The sequence below is a fragment of the Protopterus annectens genome, chromosome 17.part0 (genome assembly GCF_019279795.1).
Source record: "Protopterus annectens isolate FY-2018-M chromosome 17.part0, PAN1.0, whole genome shotgun sequence".
NCBI classification, from domain to species: Eukaryota; Metazoa; Chordata; order Ceratodontiformes; family Protopteridae; genus Protopterus; species Protopterus annectens.
The window spans coordinates 612,920,344-612,939,613 of record NC_056751.1 but is presented as its reverse complement, the minus strand read 5'-3'; the positions used below and the strand labels follow the sequence as shown (position 1 = coordinate 612,939,613).

The 19,270-nt window shown below is 40.3% G+C and overlaps 1 protein-coding gene across 1 annotated transcript in view; it reads right to left on the bottom strand.

Moving 5' to 3' along the window:
- Window positions 1–19,270, bottom strand: part of LOC122791474 (hemicentin-1-like) — an 810,132-nt gene that overhangs the window by 370,243 nt on the left and 420,619 nt on the right. Inside the window, exon 10 of the mRNA XM_044059217.1 lies at window positions 16,150–16,218. Within this exon, the coding sequence (XP_043915152.1) occupies window positions 16,150–16,218 (69 nt within the window). The remainder of the gene's footprint in view (window positions 1–16,149; window positions 16,219–19,270) is intronic.

The window sequence follows — 19,270 nt, the reverse complement described above, 5'->3', positions numbered from 1 at the left end:
CCCGGTTAAAGAAACTCCAGCTCTACTCAGTGGCATACCACCTGCTCAGAGGCAATCTGTGCCTGACGTATAAAGCCATGTCCAACTCGGAATTAATGGACATGCTGCACCTCAGAAAATCCAAATACCATCGAGCTACACGCTCGAGAGACTTGAACCTCAGCGCTGAAATAAATAGGACATGCTGGAGGGGCAGATTCATAACCCAGAGGCTCCCTTCACTCTGGAATAAAATCCCAGTCCAGGTTAGGCAGAGTCCCTCATTGACTCTCTTCAAGAGGAATCTTGATGAGTGGATGGGGGATCATAGGTTAACCCCGGGTATCACTTCTGTGTCACTGTTAGACAGAGGCATAGTATACTAACCTCGAAAAAGGGCATAGCAAAATTAATTTAAAATGGGTGGCGAAAGCCAAACACACTCTGGCTAGGCTTATAAATGCCCTAGGGCAGCTAGCCTAGTATGATCCTATGAACCTATGAACCTGTTATTGGAATATTTTAGAAAACATATTGACAGGTTTACAGACTGGTGATGACTGGGTTCTATAATTAATCTTTGCATAAAGCAGGCATCTGTCTGTGTGAAAGACCAGGTATAGTGGTTTAAAACACAAAGACTGAAGTTCAGAAATCCTCCTTGTTAATTTAAAAACAATTTCCATCTTAGATATTTAAGATCCGTCCAATGGACTAGTTCAAAGTGAAAAAGTGTGAGTTGTTCCAGTTAGAAATACAGCTCCAATAGGGTAACACACTCTCTTAACAAGGTTCTCTTAATAAAGGCCCCTTTTAGAATTGTCTCACAAACATTAATGGAAGCTAGTAATGAATTTACAAAATATTGGAGAAAATGGAAATAGATGTCAATGTTCTTTACAGAAGAGTAATTGAGGCCTCTGTTCAAATATCTATATTAGATAACTGAACAGCAGATGGAGCCAAAAGGAGTCCAATTCTGTTTTTTATTCTCAAGCTGAAGTACTCATTTGTTTTTGTACATTTTCATAATGTTGAGCTTTTAAGCAGATAGAGGACAATGCTATCAAGTTAGGCTTCAGCCCTAACCATCACTGGAACTGGAGAAACCAAGCAGCTAAGCTGAGGTCATGAAGGTGAAGATGATGCTTGCTGGATGAGTGTATCAACAACGTTTTGAAGGACTTCAACCTGAAATTATTTGCCAGCATGGAGGCCAGAGCAAGGTGAACCAATCTTACAAAGGCTAAAACAGGACTGTGAGGAGTACCTTGGTCTTGTCCACAGTGGCTTTATCTCTTGCAATGCATTCATGCCGATGCACTAAGTGTTCAATAAATTCCAGTTTTTGTATCAGTGGCTTCTTCTTGGTGGTATTTTATATATGCTTTTCATAAGAACCTGATAATGGTAGGATAATGCAAAAATACAGACAGTACACCCGGTGTTCATTCCTGGGTTCAAGCATCCCTAGGCCACTTCCCCCAGGGGAATTGCAGAAAGAAGTTGCTGTATTTAGCACTGGTTGGTAGGGCAACACAATCTCAACAAGGCTTCTCCCATTGCTGGAATAGCATATTCATAGCCTTCCAGCTGAGAGACCACTCATGTGTTGGCTGAGCCCGCCACTAAGGAGATGGCTTTTTTCCAGGCATGTCAGCAGTGACTAAAAAGTGATCTAATGATAAGGAACTTTCCCACAGCATTATTGCCTCTCATCAGAGTACATGGTAGTCATTCACAGTAGGAGGGTATCTTGAAAGGCATTCAGGGTACACAGGACCACCATAATTTCTAGAATGTTGATGTGCAGGATTGACTTTTAATAGGACTAGGCACCTTGGGCTATCTACCCATGGCAATGCCCCCCCCCCCACCCTACAGCTGTGGCATATGTAATTACTGTAATCCAGTGATTGGGAATTTGAAGGGGCTGTCCATAGAGAGGCTAACATACAGAAGTTATCATACCAGGTGTCTCTGACATGTTTTGGTGATTTTAATATGAGCTGCCATCAGATCTGAACAATGGCCCCACTGCATCCAAACAGTCCATGTGCATATAATACATTGTAAGTGGTATCAGAAAAACTGTAGACACCATTCTGTCTCCTTCCTCTTACATTTCTGATCAATTCTCTCAGGTCTTCTGTCCCAGTACAGAGCTGCTGACACTGCTTCAGAATGATAAATCTTGAACAAAATGTGAATAATGGGAAAAACTCTTTCTCAGGGTAAACTGGTCCTGTATAGCTGGGTGTCCAGTGATCAACCTACAAATGTTATAATCAGAACAGTCCCCATCTGATACCTGGAAAGGTTTTTATTGAGTTTCAAAGACAGAGAATGCTGGAGAAGGGAAGCCTCTGTTGCATGCAATGGCCACCATGAATTTTGTGAAGATCCTGGGGAGAGAAAATATGAGAGTGTTTCATCAGTGTTGGCAATGGCTAGCTCCTAGGTGTAAGAGTGGAACTTCCTTGACTTAGTGATCCATAGGCAGAGGTAGATGTCCCGAAGGTCCAAACAGCACAGACAATCTTCTCTTTACAATAAGATAAGAACTGTCCACACAGCTATTACCAAAATCTTTTGTTTTGTTTTACTTTCGTACAATGTGGTTGAGGTCAATCAAATCAAAAACATATGTGAGGTCCCCGTTGTTTTGTTGCACAAATATATATATATATATATATATATATATATATATATAGATATATATATATATGGGTCTACTTCTTTTGACCTTTCATTTGCCTGACACTTCATTTGAGCAACAACTATTATTAGCAAGAAAATGGAATATGCCCCCTTCCCCACTGCAGTGCGACCCTGGAGTCAGTATATATAGTTAGGGGGGGTGTGGGGGCACACCCCCCCACAACAGGGGGTGTGGGGGGTGAAGCCCCCCCCCACTTCATTTCATATGACATTGTTAACTTTTGATGTAATATTGCTTAGTAACAGAAAAGTAAGTGGGGGGCTTCGCCCCCCACACCTCCCATTGTGGGGGGCTGTGCCCCCACACCCCCACTAACTATATATTCTAACTCCAGGGTCGCACTGCAGTGGGGAAGGGGGCATATTCCATTTTCTTGCTAATAATACTTGTCGGGCAAATGAAGTGTCAGGCAAATGAAATTTCAGTCATTTGGTCTCAGGCAAATGAGTGTCAGGCAAATGAAAGTTAGGTCAAAAGAAGTAGACCGATATATATATATATATATATATATATATATACACATATATATATATATATATATATATATATATATATATAAAAAACAAATGAGTACTTCAGCTTGAGAATAAAAGACAGAATTGAACTCCCGACGTTCTAAATACCGACACTCAGAACCTCGAGATTGTGGAATCTTGAAACTTGCAAATGGAGAGCGCCATACAGTGCAGAACAGGAACATTACCATTCTCTTCACTGTGGTAGGATCTCAGAGTAAGTATATTTAAGTTGCAGGGGGGAACATTTTTTTTATTTATTCTTGTTTGTTATTATTTTTTTTTTAAATTTTGAGATTCCACAATCTCAAGGTTCTGAGTGTCGGTATTTAGAATGTCGGGATTGTGGAATTTCGAAATTCTGTAGTGGTGGACCCATGTACATGTGTGTGTGTGTGCATATGTATATATATGTTTAGACAGAGGAGGAATAATATCTGGAGATGCACTGATTTGGTGGATCCAACCGGATGACTGTTTCTAAGAGGATGTTTGAGACCTTGAGTCACACCACCCTATTTTGATGGTGGAGAATTTCTAATGAAGAAGAATGTGTGACCAGCATGGAGAGAGGGAGGAGATTATATAACTTCTGAAAATTATATCCCTTATCAATCTGTCACATGCAATGGATTTTCACACTTTTAGATGAATGGACAGATGGCCACAAATTGCTTTTGTTGTATTGCAGTTGAGCAAGAACTCAGGGATCTTACTGCTGTAATCCAGACTAGGGACTGGGGAATCTCTGGGTCCTTTTGGAGCTCCCACCACTGGGCTGATGACCACTGCAGAAGGCACCATCTTTTAAGGTACTAGTTTTGTTGCTGTTTACCGCATATAAACCACATCTGATGCAAACTGTTGTGCAGCCTTGAAAAGGCTCAAAGGGATAAACCTTTTGCCAAAAGCTCTGAAAGTTTTACCCTCTCTCTTGATTTCCACCAGCTTTCTTCACTAGTGGTCAATACGTTGATTTGATTAAATGAGGAATTATGTAAAGTTACCCTGGAGTGCTATGTAAAGTTGGTAAGAACAACTTAAGCCTGGCATGGTGACATACAGCAGCCATGGCATCTACTGCCCTCTTTACACTGTTTTATTGTTAGTGGAGTGTCTGGATGCACAAGTGGTGAACTTATTCTTCATTTCTGCAGTTGGCACATTTTCCACTTGTTGGGAAGTCTGATCCAGACTCACACACTGAAATCTCTGCATGTATACTTGGTACCCAAGCACCTTTAATGAAGAAGTGGAGTACACATAGACTCACTTACCACAGTGGTCCATGTTTCATGAATTCTCCTTTGTAGGGTGAATCACAAGTCTCTGTAGTGCTGCAGCCTTCCATAATGCTCTAACAGTGACTATAAAGTCCACAATGGATTTCTGCATCCAGAATTTCCATTCTTTAGGGATTCTGAGCCTCTTGTCCATCTTTTTAAATGTGGGTGTGAATGAATCAGGTTTCTTCCTCACTTCCTGTGAAATGGCAGTCACAATTTTGTCCATAGGAGGTACCACCCAATAAGGTGCAGGGGCGATACCAGAACGCCTCCAGTAAAACTTCATTAGAAGATGAGGAGGGCTGGCCATTCCCCTTTTCCTGCATTGTTTATAAAATCTTACCAAATTTGTGATTGTCACTAATGAAGTACTAGTCTCTCCCTCTTGATCTGTTTCTGGCTCAGGGGAGTCCCATGAGGATTCTATGTGTTTCTTCTAGAAGATCTCTTGCCTTGCAGAGGAAGATTCTGTTTCCTTTCTCTTGCATTTCTGATTGATGCCCTCAGGTCTTCTGTCCCAGTATTACTACATGTTGAGAGGCACAGACTCAAGTCATCATCTCAGATCAAAACTGGTAGTCTACAGACCTCTTAACTGTCCCTGTTTCAGAGGAATATTCCTAGTTTCAGGTCTGATTTACCCCTGCATATGATTTACATATTTTAGAGATATGTCCCTATTCTCAGCATTGATTTATCCCTTCACAAAATTTTCTAAATCCCTCTTATCACGTATCATTTTTGAAGTTATATAGTACACAGAAAACCACATTACAGGACCAGCATACAATCAGTACCGATAATTTAAAAAAAGAGGACACACATTATGCATCTCCCATTTTCAGAAGCAAAAATAAAAGGCCTTGTATGGTATAATTTCACAATACATTTCATTAATGTTAACATATTTTTCACTGCCTCTGATACTGTACTTATTTATATCCATCATGTTTGTCAGTCTGATTTTAAATGTGTTTCTGAGTTGTATTTCACATTCTTTCTGGAAGCAAGAAGAGTCATGTGTTATTTGGCATTATTATATTATGTGATATTTTCAAGGGCCATTGCACATATTTTCAATATCTGCAGGTGAAGAGGTATGGCAATGAATCAGGCAGTAAGGGATGCACCCACAGGCCTTAATTCAGGTATTAGCACTGAAGTGTCTGATGCCAAACATCTGGCACAGAGATCTCCTGATGCTAACATTGGCAAAGTACTTGTATTAAGTCTCAAAGCCAACTTACCATGAATGTCAGTGCTCTTTGCCTCAAAGGTATGAAAGATTAAAACTCGGACTTCAGCACCAGTGTTTAAAAAACAGGAATCAAAGTCAGGCATCAGTCCTTAACCGGGAGATAATGTTTAAAGGGCAGTCATAGTTGAAGGCATCAATGTTGAAACTAATAGACTCGATGGTATCATCAACAAATTATTACAATACTGTCCTGGTCTCAGAGCTAGCAGGATGCTAGGTGGTTTCTATGCAATTGGCATTGAAACAGAAGCTGAGTGGTAGTCTAGAACAAGTGAATGGAGACTGATACTGTTCCTGCCTGTTTCTGAGAATAAAGGTTTGGGAAGACACTCAAACTCAATTCAGCCTGTAGTATCATCTGTGACAACATTCAACTCTCTTATGTTTAAAAAACAGAGCTGTGTGAAGATGTGGCACATACAATCTTAAAAGGGGGGCTACACAGTGGGCACCTGGGTAAATCCAGAGCAGAAATGCAGAAAACACTTTCCTGTCCTACAGATTTCACACTGAGCCTTAAGAGGTTAGTTCTCAATAACACAGGCTGCCATTTTAAGACTCCTGTTTCTACAGAAGACTTATCTTCTCTTTTAATGCATTTAAAAGAGGGTTTCTTTTAATGTTTTATCTTTAAATGTAGCCATAGAGGTTTTACTGAGAAACACGATCCTGAGAGGTGGATGACTCAGAGGCACTTTCTTTAGGTAATATCCCCTTTAACAGTAACTAGTTTCTTTACTCAGTCAGGATACACGTGTTACGTGTTTGTCAGATATCACAATCTAACTGATGCTGAGCAACCCTGAAGCACGTTAATGCATTTTACATGCCTGTCTTGCATTGGAACACTGTGATCACATGCTTCACATTTTGTAATTGGGAGTTTTTCTCCGTGCTATACCACATTTTGAAAAGGCAGCAGCAGTAAGAACGAAGTTAAGTACTAGGGTACTAGGCACTCAACCAGAAAGTAACCCTTGATGATTACAGCAGTAACTGCAAAATTACCCTGCAAAAACAAATCCCAACAGCCAGAAACTCTGACACAGCAGGCACACTAACTCTTGTTAAATGCAAAAACTGTAGAAGCAAAAAATAAGTTCTGAAGCACTAAGCAGTCTAACGTAATTGCCACTATCCACACGTACAAAAGTATTAAGCACTTTAACAAAGTCAGTACTGGCAGCAGGAAATTCCACAACATGAAAGGCAACATATGTGGGAAAACTGCCAAAGCTAGACAACAAGTTGGAAAAAATATCTTCTCACCATACTGTAAGGAAACAATAAGTAGTACCTACAGACCTTGAAGACAATCGCCAAAATACAGCAACAGCTGCACAAATAATCTAAAATGCAAACCAAGCCTGGAACTGTCTGACACCCGATGCAAATGAGATGGGTGGCAGATAATGTCTGGACAGGGAATGTAGACTCTAGGGTATTCTGGATAAAGGAGACGATATGCAACATGGGAACATTTAGACTGGTGCTGAGTAGGCTGAGATCTAAGCCTTCAGTCTTAGTTAGGAAGATGAACCAGACCATAACAGATCATTGCACAGAAGGCATTTCTAACTTGATATAAAGTGTGAAAATTGAAGTAAAGTGCATTAAGAGAAGAAGACATACCTTTGGATTCAATAAATTCCATGTGGGCTCCTCTCAAAGCCTACATAGAGTTTACATATTTGCAGTGTGGACAGCAGCGCTAATTACATATTCATGCTGCGCAGCATGCTTAAATGTAAACAAGCGCTGTTTCGTGGCTGCCAACAGTGTTGCTGGCCAGAAAACCATATAAAGCAACACAAATAGCAAACCTGTGTACCTATGAGCAAACTGGGTTAGCAGGATTATGCAGAATGCCACAGTGATTACTAAGTTTCACATACAGTAATGTATATGGTCTAGACACAGTACATGACAGCGTATACTCTGCAGAGTATTGTGAAATCCTATTCCAAGCATTCTGTACAAAAGTTGTGTAAATGATCTGTAAGGGTAGATGGATTGCCATTTAAAATAAACAACCAAGAGAAGTGTGTGTATTGAATATGGACACACACATGAATTATAGGAATGAACACAGGGAAATAGGACAGGTGAACATTGTAATGCACAGCAGCTGAGGGCATGTAAATGGAAGACAGTTGTAACAGGAGCACTAACGACATATCAATATGGTATAGTATGGACTGCACAGTGAAAATGTATATTATATGACTGTCACACAAAGTAACATAACAATGGAGAAGATGTTTTTGTGAGATAAGCATCCTGACATGAACAATGCAGAGGACCTCTATCAGGGATGCTATATACAATTGGGGTTCGGTGTATATTGTGAAGCTGTGCAAACTGATTTGCCTGAATATGAGTGTAATGTCAGCAGAGGTCTTCAACAAGTGGGATACAGTTACAGACTCATGGACAACAGTAAAAAAAGCATGCACAATCATGGACAATATCAGAATAATACCACCAGTAATCCCATGTCTCTGACACAACATATGCGATTCTGAGTGACCACAGATGGTTCTGCACAAACACACTTACATGATTACTATGACTTGTCATATTAAAAGTAATAGCTAGTAACATAATCAAATCCAGTGAACTCCATAGGAATAAAATAATAGAATAGAAAGTAATTGGAACCACAAACCAGTCTAAAACCTCCTTAATTATCCAGAATAAAATCTGCAGATAATCACAAATCCATACAGCAAGGTAAAATCTACAGGTAAAATATATTAGTTATTACAAATCTTTAGATGCCATGTATGTGATCCAGTGCTCTACCCACTTGGTGATATAGGTGTTTATGGCTACATATGATAGTGAGGATTTGTGTCAAATGCTTTGACCTGGCCAGGCTCCACAGGATGATAGCGTTGTCATCATGCATGCACTTGATGAACTCTTTCAGGATATCTAACAGATGTAACAGACATGGCTGTAGTATTAACAACTCACATAGGTCTGTTACACAGCCAGAATATTACTAGTGCCCATTAAAAAAAGGTCTAGGATGACATGTTGGTCTACCTCACAGATGAGGAAAGTCAGGATGTGTCTATACATGCATGCATCAGGTGCTGTCCCTACCCCATGTCAGATGGATGCATGTTGACATACACCCTTCTACAGGAACATATTCCATGTAGAGGGTGTATTGGACTGTGTATTCATCTGTGTCAAGAAGGTGTACGTGTTGAGTCATGCTATAGGTGATCGATGATCTTTTCACAGCCCATTGATTCTGTGTGATGGGCCTGGATGAGAGTAAGAAAGTGCAAAGTGCTTATCTTGATCTGTCTTAGGGTTTTGACACAGTCCCCACCTCAGGTATCATTGAAAAACTCTCCCAGATGGGGATTAGCCCTTATGTCACTGGCTGGTTAACCAATTGGCTCACAAACAAAACACATACTGTGAAAGTTGGCGAATCAACCTCTACCAGTAGACCACACCACTAGTGTACCCCAGGGATCTGTGCTTGATCTTTTACTGTTTGGGATCTATTTCTCAACAGTCCAGGCTAAAGTATATAGCCTTTGGTTTACCAGGTTTGCTGATTCTTGCATATTGGGTGCAATTATTCAGTCCACCAATGATTATAGCATACTATAGGAGGAGCTAAAACAGACAAATGATTGGTGCCAAAGCCACACAGTCTAAAAATCAATGCAAAAATGTGTTTTTATTTTGGCATTCTGCAAAGTGGAATTCCCCAAAAGTTACAAAATTGATTACACTCCTCCTATGCTGAAACCCAGTAGTGCAAGACCTGGGAACAAATATAGACAGCAATCTAAACTTCAACCAATAACTGCCCACAGTGGTATGGAAAGACTACGTCCTGCACTTCATAAGTCAGGCCATTGTATCCAGATCCGAGGATGATATAACAGCAGTTTACTCAACCTTATCAGAACAGTAATAGAGTATAATGCTCCCTTTTGCATGTATCTCACCAGACACCTGCAGCAGCAGGAGACCACAGGGGGTTCTCACCAAGAAAATACAGGGCCTTCAAACCATGCCATGATGTATGTGGATAGACTGAAAGCCCTATCACTGTAATTTGTATATAATAGGATAAGATGAATTGTGCCTGGCCTACAGGCCAGTCTGTGACCCTGCCCTGACGGGAATACTGCACATCCACAAAACAGCTATAGCTGATGACATCATCAGTGTCTGGTGAGGAGAAAATGCTTATAACAGTGTCCCACATCCTGATGTAAAATGCACTCTGTTATGTCAACCAAGGGCACAAGCATGGGCACACACACACCTCAGTTGACTGCAGTGAGAACAGAACCCCTACCTAGGTGCACCAACTAGAGAACTCTGTGTTTAAGGCAAGCCCCACAGCTCAAGTCCGATTTGGAGAGTGTCAGACAAGACTTTATAGATGATGACATTAGCAGAGTCTGGTGCGGAGAAAATGCTAATAGCAGTGTCCCACATGCTGGTGTAAGATGCACTCTGTAATGTCAAGCAAGGACACAAACACACACACATCCCAGATGACTACAGTGAGAAGGGCCCCTAAGTACACCAACTACAGAACATAGTACTTTACAGAAATTCCACAGCTCAAGTCTGATTTTTACAAGGCTGAAGGACAACTTATAGTGGATGACATCACTGGATGTTGGAGAGAAGATGTTGAGAGGCTGGAATGGAATGGATGTGTAGGCATGTTCAGCTGTCAAGATAGTTCAAGTTCTGCATGTTAGCAGATTGATGAGTGTGCAATGAGTAGTATGTGGTGGTTGTGTTCCAATGCGCAGGCATAGTTTAAGAAAACAGCTTTACAAAATATATGCAAACAGGTGTCCACATTACCATAAGTACTTGAAAATCCAAATGTGTATTGTCATTCTAAAGATATGCATGGTATAGCACACATTTGTTATTGATTTAAGTTGTGTAGTTGATATATTTGTCAACAAGTATTGAAAGACCAGGGTTGCAGTGTATGGGGGGAGGTAGTGCATGGCTGCATTGTAAATATCTGACATATTCTTAGCTAGTGCCTTAATTTTATGTTGCCACATATAGTTTCATGGCATGAAGACTAAATGAACAGTAAACAGAACTAAAACATACTAATATTTAGTTTGCTTAGCACAACAGTAAGCAGCATGTTTCATTGGTTCATAGATGTGTACTAGGCTAATGACCCTGGGACCTTTACAAGCCTAGTCTTAGAATTATCCTGGCATAGTGCCACCTGACCTTAGTTCCCAGTGCCTCTGTAAAGTAGAGCCACTGGAGTTATCCCCAGGGTGAATTTTCTGTTTCCCATCCACTCATCAAGATTTCTCTTGAAGAGGGTCAGCGAGGTGCTCTGCTTGACATGTATGGAAAGTTTATTCCATAGCATGGGCAGTCTCTGGGCTATGATCCTGTCCCTCAAGCATGTTCTGTTAATTGTGGTAATGAGGTTAAGGTCTCTGAAGCATGTGGTGCAGAGGGATTGGGATTTCTTTAGCTGTAGCATTTCTAACAGAGCTAGGTCAGACATGGTTTTGTATGTCAAGCAGAGATCCCCTCTAAGTAGGTGATATGAGACAGAGAATAGTTGGAGTTTTTTGAGTCTGTCCATATAGGACAAGTGTTTAAGGCCTAGGATCCTCTTTGTGAGGTACTTTTGTGGCTTCTCCAGTTATTGCAGGTGTCTAGTGAGGTACATGCCAAATGGGCCATTGTACTAGATAATTGGCCTAATGGAAGAGTAGAGGGAGGTAATGACCTCTTTCTTCCCGGATTCAAAACCCTTAGTAATGAGATGTGCCACATTGAAGGACTTTCTGGTCACAGTGGCAATGTGATGATCGAAAGAGAGGTTGCTGTCAACCTGTGTTCCCAGATCTCTTGTAATACCTTCTGTGTTCAGTGGACTACCATCAGTGTGGTAATTCATGGGAACTGGGTTTTTCCAAAGGAGATGATGACACATTTTTTGGCACTGAGCTTAAGGCCATGGTTCTGACACCAGTTGTTGGTCTCATTGAGGCCATTCTGTAGGATGTCAACATCACTTGGGGAGTTAATAGCTCACAACTTGCATTCATCTATGAACGTTGTCAGCCAGAGTCCCTTCGTGTTGGCCTGGACTTCAGAGAAGTAGATACCAAACAGGAGAGGACCCAGGACTGAACCCTGTGGGACTCCACTTGTGATTAGTCAGCAGTCTGACTTGGAGTCAGCTACTTTCACACTGTGGGTTCTGTGAACCAGTTTTCAACTGACCTAGTGATATAGGGGTTGATGCCTAGCTTAGTGAGCTTTCTATAAATCCTGACTAGGGAATGGTATCAAAAGCCTTGGCCAGATCAAGCTAGGCTGTATGAACCACCTTACCTTTATCCACAGCTCTGGTGACTGACTCAAAGAAGTGAACCGAGTTGAGCAGGCATGATCTACCCTTTACAAAACCGAACTGTGTGGGAGCCAGAGTTTGGAGATTCCCTATAGCCTTGTTTGTTAGGTCCATGATGATGCATTCCATAGCTTTGCATATCAGACTAGTCAGGCTAATGGGGTGATAGTTCCCATGGTCTGTAGTTGCTCTTCCTTTGTGGAGTGGGATGACTGTAGGAGTGCACCATTTGGTAGGGACAAAGCATGAGGTGAGGCTATGATTGAACAGGGCACACAGGTGAGGTCCCAGTTCACTCTGTAGTTCATGTAGAACACAGCCAGGGATATTGTTAGGTCACATAGAAACTGTATTCTTGGCCTTGGACAGTGCTGTTTTAGCCTGTGCAGCAGTAATGCTGGGTGCTTGGCAATCTACTGGTATTGTGATTAGTTCTTTGGGGGGGTAAAGTTGGCACTGAATCTGTCGGCCAGTATACTGGTAATATCTGTTGGCTTGGTATATGAGGTACCATTGTGCAGTAGCTCAGAGCAAATCTGGGTAATGCCGTGGAGATTCTTTACATAACTATAGAAGGCCTTGTGGTTGTCTTTACTATATGCTGCAATTCTGTTTTCATAGCTAGTTTAGAGGATTTGATGTAGGGATCTCAACTTTTTGTTGAGGCTGATAAGGGAGTTTTTCCAGTCTTGGGACTTCACCTTATTCTGCATCAGTTTCCTCCTTCTGTTGTAGAGTTTGTTTATGGCAGGAGACCACCAGATTGGCTTAATTTTTTTTTGGAGGAGAGCGTTTTGGTTCTATTGGGTATGGCGAGATCCATGCATTTGTGTACGTGTTTGTACAGTGCATTGGTGTATGATTTGGCAGTCATGCAACTATTCTCCATTTGCATAGGTGCTGTGAAGTTAGCCACCTCTGTTTTTAGGATCCCAAAGTTAGCTTTGGAGAAGTTTTCATGGTGGTTACCTTTGCGGGCTGGGGGGGGGGGGGTGTAGATTTCCAAGGTGATTAGTTTGTGGTCAGATCTAACCAGGTAGGAGCTGACTATTGGTGTAGGCAATGGTCATCCATGTTAGTAATAACCAGGTCAAGGATTTGCTACTTCTGGTGGGGGTAAGGACAATCTGGTCCAGGGCATTGGAATTAATGAACTCCAGGAAAGGTTGGGCAAGTGTATTGGTACATGAGTAGTAGTTTGCGCAATGGGTGACTGACAGCAGGTGTAATTGTGTTGACAAATGTTTTTTGAGCCCAGATGATATTTGGATATGAGATGGAACTTCCATGTAAGAACAAATAAGAAGGTCGACAGGAATAGCTGAAAGAAGGAATAGACAGAAAACATGTGCTAAAACAGCCTCAGATCATACCCTCATTAAAATGATCAATAATGGGGCAGGATACCTCAAATAGAAAAAGACAGTGGCTTTAAAATATGGTGAAATGAAGAGGAGAGGAACAGAACGCTAAGCTAAGAGAGAAAGATTGTCACAAATTCTTACAGACAATGAGAGGGATAGCAGCAGACAGGAATCGGGTATAAAGATTGCTTAACATTGTAATAATGTAAGAATCAGGAGGTGTTAGAAGAAATGAAATGGGCAAACTCAAACAAAGGAGGAGCTCCACAGAATACAAAGAAGGATAGAAACAGAGGACAGAACTAGCAACACGTGGAGAGAAGGAAGAAAAGAAAAGGTGTCAGAATGTGGGGAACAACAGCAATGGAATCAGAAATTATAAAAAAAAGAAGGCATTCTGGTAGAGCAAGGACAGAAGCAAGAAAGGCTTTAGCCTGCAGATTACAGATAAAAAAAGAAAATAAACTGGTGGAAAAGGGTGAAATAAAAGTGAGAAAACTGAGGACATAAAAACGAGAGCTCAAAGAGTTTAACAATTTATATGGCACACTAAGAGGAAGATACAGAATATGGACTGATGAGGGGAAGTTAAAGGAAGACAGGGAAAGTCTGAACAGAGACATTACATAAAATAATACATGAGGAAAGTTATTAAAGGGGTCAAAGAGAAGAAAGCAATAGGGCTATATGGCTGAGTTTTACAGAGCAGCAGAAAAAGAAATAGGCAGAACTTTAGCAGGGATTTACAACTGTAGTGCAGGTGAAATGATGCCAGCCCCATTTGCTGGGCAAACTGAACGTGGTACCTTAAGAGACAAAAAAAGAAATAATGGCACCAGCCACCAGAATCATACAGCTCTGTTTCATTTATCAATGCACCCACAAGGTAATGAGTAAGGTACTGAAAAAAATGCTAGAAAAGATCATGCTGATGGTGACCGATGATCAATACCTACCCAGAAGAAGCATTACACACTTTCAGTACTAAATAATTGCTGAAACAACCACAGTTATAATTATGTATTCATTTTAACAAAGCTGCTTTTACCACTACAAACATTTAAGTGTGACACTAAAAATATTTATTATTACTATTACCACAGATAGTACAGCAAGATTGTTACTCACTTTCATGGAAACCTAAATATTATAAACAGAAGACAAGCCCTGGGATTCAGAAAGGCGTATTGTGATGTGGCCTTATTATTATGGAAGGTTTTGCTTGTAACCATTTGAAGTTTTGGGACCTGCTTTAGCCAGTCCTGTAATGCTGAGACTGAATGGACAAAAAAACAGACTTGCATATATTAAATCCAAGATGGTCATTTCTTGGAATATTCCCTTTTCTCATTGAAGTTTGGTGACCTTGGAATTAGTATATATAATTTCAGGGAGTACAGGGAGGTTTGCCCTTCCCTGCAAAAAAAACAAGTTTAAAGGAGAAAAGCGATGATCAATACTTGCTCCTCTCCATTTTTGTATTTTTTTTTCAGTATGTAGTCACTTGGCATTATGAACACTGACATTTCAAAAGGGAGCCATTTTTTGTACTGCAGTACACAGACAGCATCCTGCCACTGTAGTTTTCTCTTTGTGGAGGCTATAGCATAGACAGCAGTCTTCCTTGAGAATCTGCATATTAATATGGTAGCTTGAGAGGAATGGCTAACACTAATTAACCATGTGGTCTTCTCCAGAAATGGCTGTGTCTCCCATTTCACTCACCTGAGTGATTTAGAAGATTGTTCGGACCAATTAAAAGTTTTCTGAAAGAAGAAAAAGTGAACACTGTCTTTTAACATACATCCAGTCAGTCTTATGGTGGTAGCGTCAGTACAGGTCAGTATAGTAAACACGTTTGTATATCTGGATATTACTGACGGTAGGTATGGAATGCTAACTCTGTAAATTGGTGTGTGTGTGTGTGTGTGTGTGTGTGTGTGTGTGTGTGTGTGTGTGTCTGCCTGTCTGTCTGTGTGACTTGGTGATCATATTACAGGATATAAATAGGAAATACAGGCTAGGTATGTGTGTGTGCATGTGTGTGTGTGTGTGTGTGTGTGTGTGTGTGTGTGTGTGTGTGTGTGTGTGTGTGTGTGTTTGTGTATATGGATGGTCATATTACAGAAGGCAGTTATGGAATTCTGACTCTGTACATGGGTGCATATGTCTATGTCTGTCTGTCTGTCTGACTTGGTAATTATCTACAGGATATAGGTAGGGAATGCAGACTCTGTGTGTGTGTGTGTGTGTGTGTGTGTGTGTGTGTGTGTGTGTGTGTGTGTGTGTGTGTGTGTGTGTGTGTGTGTGTGCATTTTGGGAGGTGCCTATATTGCTACAATGCATAGGCTGATAAGAAGATCACTAATGTGATCAGGTCTGATAGTGCAGTATTCATTTCAAGACAGGACGAGTCTCTAATGAGGTATGTATGTCTCACTGTGGCTTTACCATCAGTCATGCAAACTGACTAACCTGCATGGGCCAATCAGCAAGGGAGGGAACAATTCCTATGAATCCTGGCCAAGATTCCTGAATGTGCACCTAAATGGCTTGTCTGCATTTCACAGGGTAGTTTTGCAATAATCAAAGTCATAATAATGAAAGTCATGGCTCAGAATGTACCTTTTTCTGAAGCATCATCCTTTTGTTTGCCCTGTGGGGGAGGCTTCACTGTGTCTTCTGATGGTTTATCTGAAGAAAAAAGCCATTTTGTTAAAAATATGTAGTAAATAAAATACAGTCAATACATTTTTACAAGTCAAAAACAACAAGTGCAAAACTACAGCAAGTGGTACAAACCATGTTGTGCATGCAAGTCTGTTGTTGTGGTGTATCATTTTACTAACCACAAAGCACAGCTGACCCTAAGTATCAGTGTACAGCTATCTATATGGTGGGAAACCCTGACAGATAATGAAACAGTTTCATCTAAAACTGGGTCAGTTCCAAACAATTGATTTTTTATTTTGAAAAGCATTTTTTTTTGAGGAAGCAAGTTTACTATTCCCTTCATACAGGGAGCTTCTCCCCTGCAATACAGATATTAAAATAATCAACTCTGAACTCAGAGCACCTTATGGTAAAGGCAAACCTGCTTGCAAGGACTCTTTTCCCTGACAGCAAACTTTGGTCAAGTGCTATTAATCAAGCATTTGCTATCTGGGTTAATGGCCTAATTAATTTCAGACACTGCTGTCATTCTCAGTCACATTAGACCTAATTTGTCTTTTTTGAAACTTCTTGTCTTTGTTTCCCACTATCTTACTTTTTCATCTTTTTTCTGTCTTGTAATTTGCTAGCATCCTATGTTGCCTTTTTTTGTACTCAGACTTGATCTTAATCTCATTTCAAGAGCTATATACTGTCATGTTTGGTGGTAATGAGGTCTTGACCAAAGTATGACATCATGGCAGGTATTTGCCTACTGCTTATTGTGAGTCTGAAGACAAATTGATTTACAGGAATTGCTCAGCTGTTGTAGTTACATCAGTCATTGTAGTTGTATTAATGTTTGACGTTATTTAAAATGTAGTCAGTAGAATACTAAGAAGGAAAATAATTCTAACTAAATTATCTTTCTAAAATATGTTAGACTGAACAAAATAATACCTTGTGCTACAAGAATATTAATGTGAAACTGTAATATGAAATAAAATAATTACTAAACCACATCCCTGTGTTTATATGAGGTATAGAAATGCATACACTACTGCTGAAAGTAAACCCCCTTTATAATTGCAACAAAGCACACTGGAGTTGTTTGTTACTGTAATAATAAGACTCTCTTGATCCTGGGTAAAGTTAACATGATGGCTATCTATGGCTGCATTATGAAAGTGACTTATCAAATGGCTTTCTATAACAGAAATGTTACTAAACACTTGAAATGCCAAGTGCTGACAAGTTCAATAAACAGGTCAAAACTACAGGTGAATAGTAAATCTCAAACATCACTCTTCTCTTTTAAACTTCTTTTTTGCAGGTGAGTAAGCCTTCTTGCACCTCCCCCTGATGTGAGAAGCAAGCCCTTCACAACCTCCAAATGTATAATATATACCAACTCTGAGATTGTCACACCTCTGAGAAAAGGGAATATTCCGAGAAATGGCCATCTTGGATGTTTACGTAAGTCCATTTATTCTGCCATTTATTCTGCCATTCAGTCTCTGTGTTTCAGGACTTGTTCTAGTGGGTCCCAACATTTCAAAGAGTTACGCTTATTAAACATATACTTTCACAACCCTGGCAGATCCTTTCCAGAATAATTAAAGAAAATAAATAATACTGAATTTGAAGTTCTATGTGGTCAGATGGACTTCTAACAAATGAATCTAGAGTAGTACATTTGTAGTGGGGTGTCTGCCCCTGATAATCGGCAGAGTGAAGGGATTTTTTTTACAGGTTCATAGGTTCATAAATATTAACTAAGCTACTAATCTGTGTGGATCTTAAGAAGCATGGCCTTACATTCCCAAGGTACTTTTTAGTCCTTAAACATTGTATAAAAATCACCCCGAGATAGGTAGAACAAGTTTACATACTAGTCCTACTCATGAGGGACACGGGTTCTAAACAGACAGAATTTGAGGCTAACCATCCATTCATCCAAATAACATTTAAACAGGGTAAGTGAAGTACTTTGTTTTATGTGGAGTGGAAGATGGTCCTACAGAATTGGAATTCTTCCAGTTATACCTATATAAACTGCATAGTTAAGCATTACACTGTTGCACTTCTAATGCCGGTCTCATAGCCAGTCTAGACACATTAATTACCACATATTTGGTGGTGGTGCTCAAACCAAATCTTGTCTATCTACACTTATACCTCAAATCGTTTATGGCAACTATGAGTCAAAATGCTTCCTTTAGTAGTTAGGCAAAGAGGTTCCACTTTGCACTAAAAGAGGCAAGTGTTCTTCATGTGAAGACTCAGGTTGTTTCTTTTAGACAGATAGCAATCCAGCAAGTCAACTCAGTCTCATAGATGCTATCCTCCTTTAGTAGCATTGCAAGTATCTGGAAGCATGGATTTGCACATCCTAACAGTCTCTGTAGCCAATTTGGTTGAAATGGCATTCTGAGACAATGTAGCAATTGTCTCATGTTTACTGATAATCACCTGCTACTTTAAACTGACACAGTAGGTAAGAGATGCATTTATACAATGTTACCGGAGGCTGAGCTCTCATACAAAGCCACGACAAATACCACACAACACCATACTAAACTTCACACAGCTAAGACCAAAAGCAGAGGCTTACATATGCTGAGTTTCTTAAAAGTAACCCACCTAAATCACAAAGGACTCCTAAATGTAATGAAAAAAACACAAGAATCTTCAGCAACCTCACAAGCACACAAGATAAGTAGCACCCACCAGGAACCATACATCCAAGAGTCACATTGTCTTAAGTCAAAAGCCCAAAAGGTAAACCTCTACACAATCCAATATCCTACTTATAGGCAACTCCATACTGAGACACACTATTGCACCACTCACCAGGCTGTGCAGTGGCAGGGTAACATTCAGCTGGCCATCAGGTGTCAGAATTAGTCATAGCACATGTTCACTCAAGTTCTTACACCACAACTACACACATAACACAGTCATAGTGCAAGTGGGTGTAAATGATGAACAGAAAGGAGCTGGGAATTAAACCTTGTATTTAAGGAGTAAATAAAACATTTCAACACTTTACTTGAAAAGCTCACTCAGACTCTGTCAGAGACTGCTGTGAGGG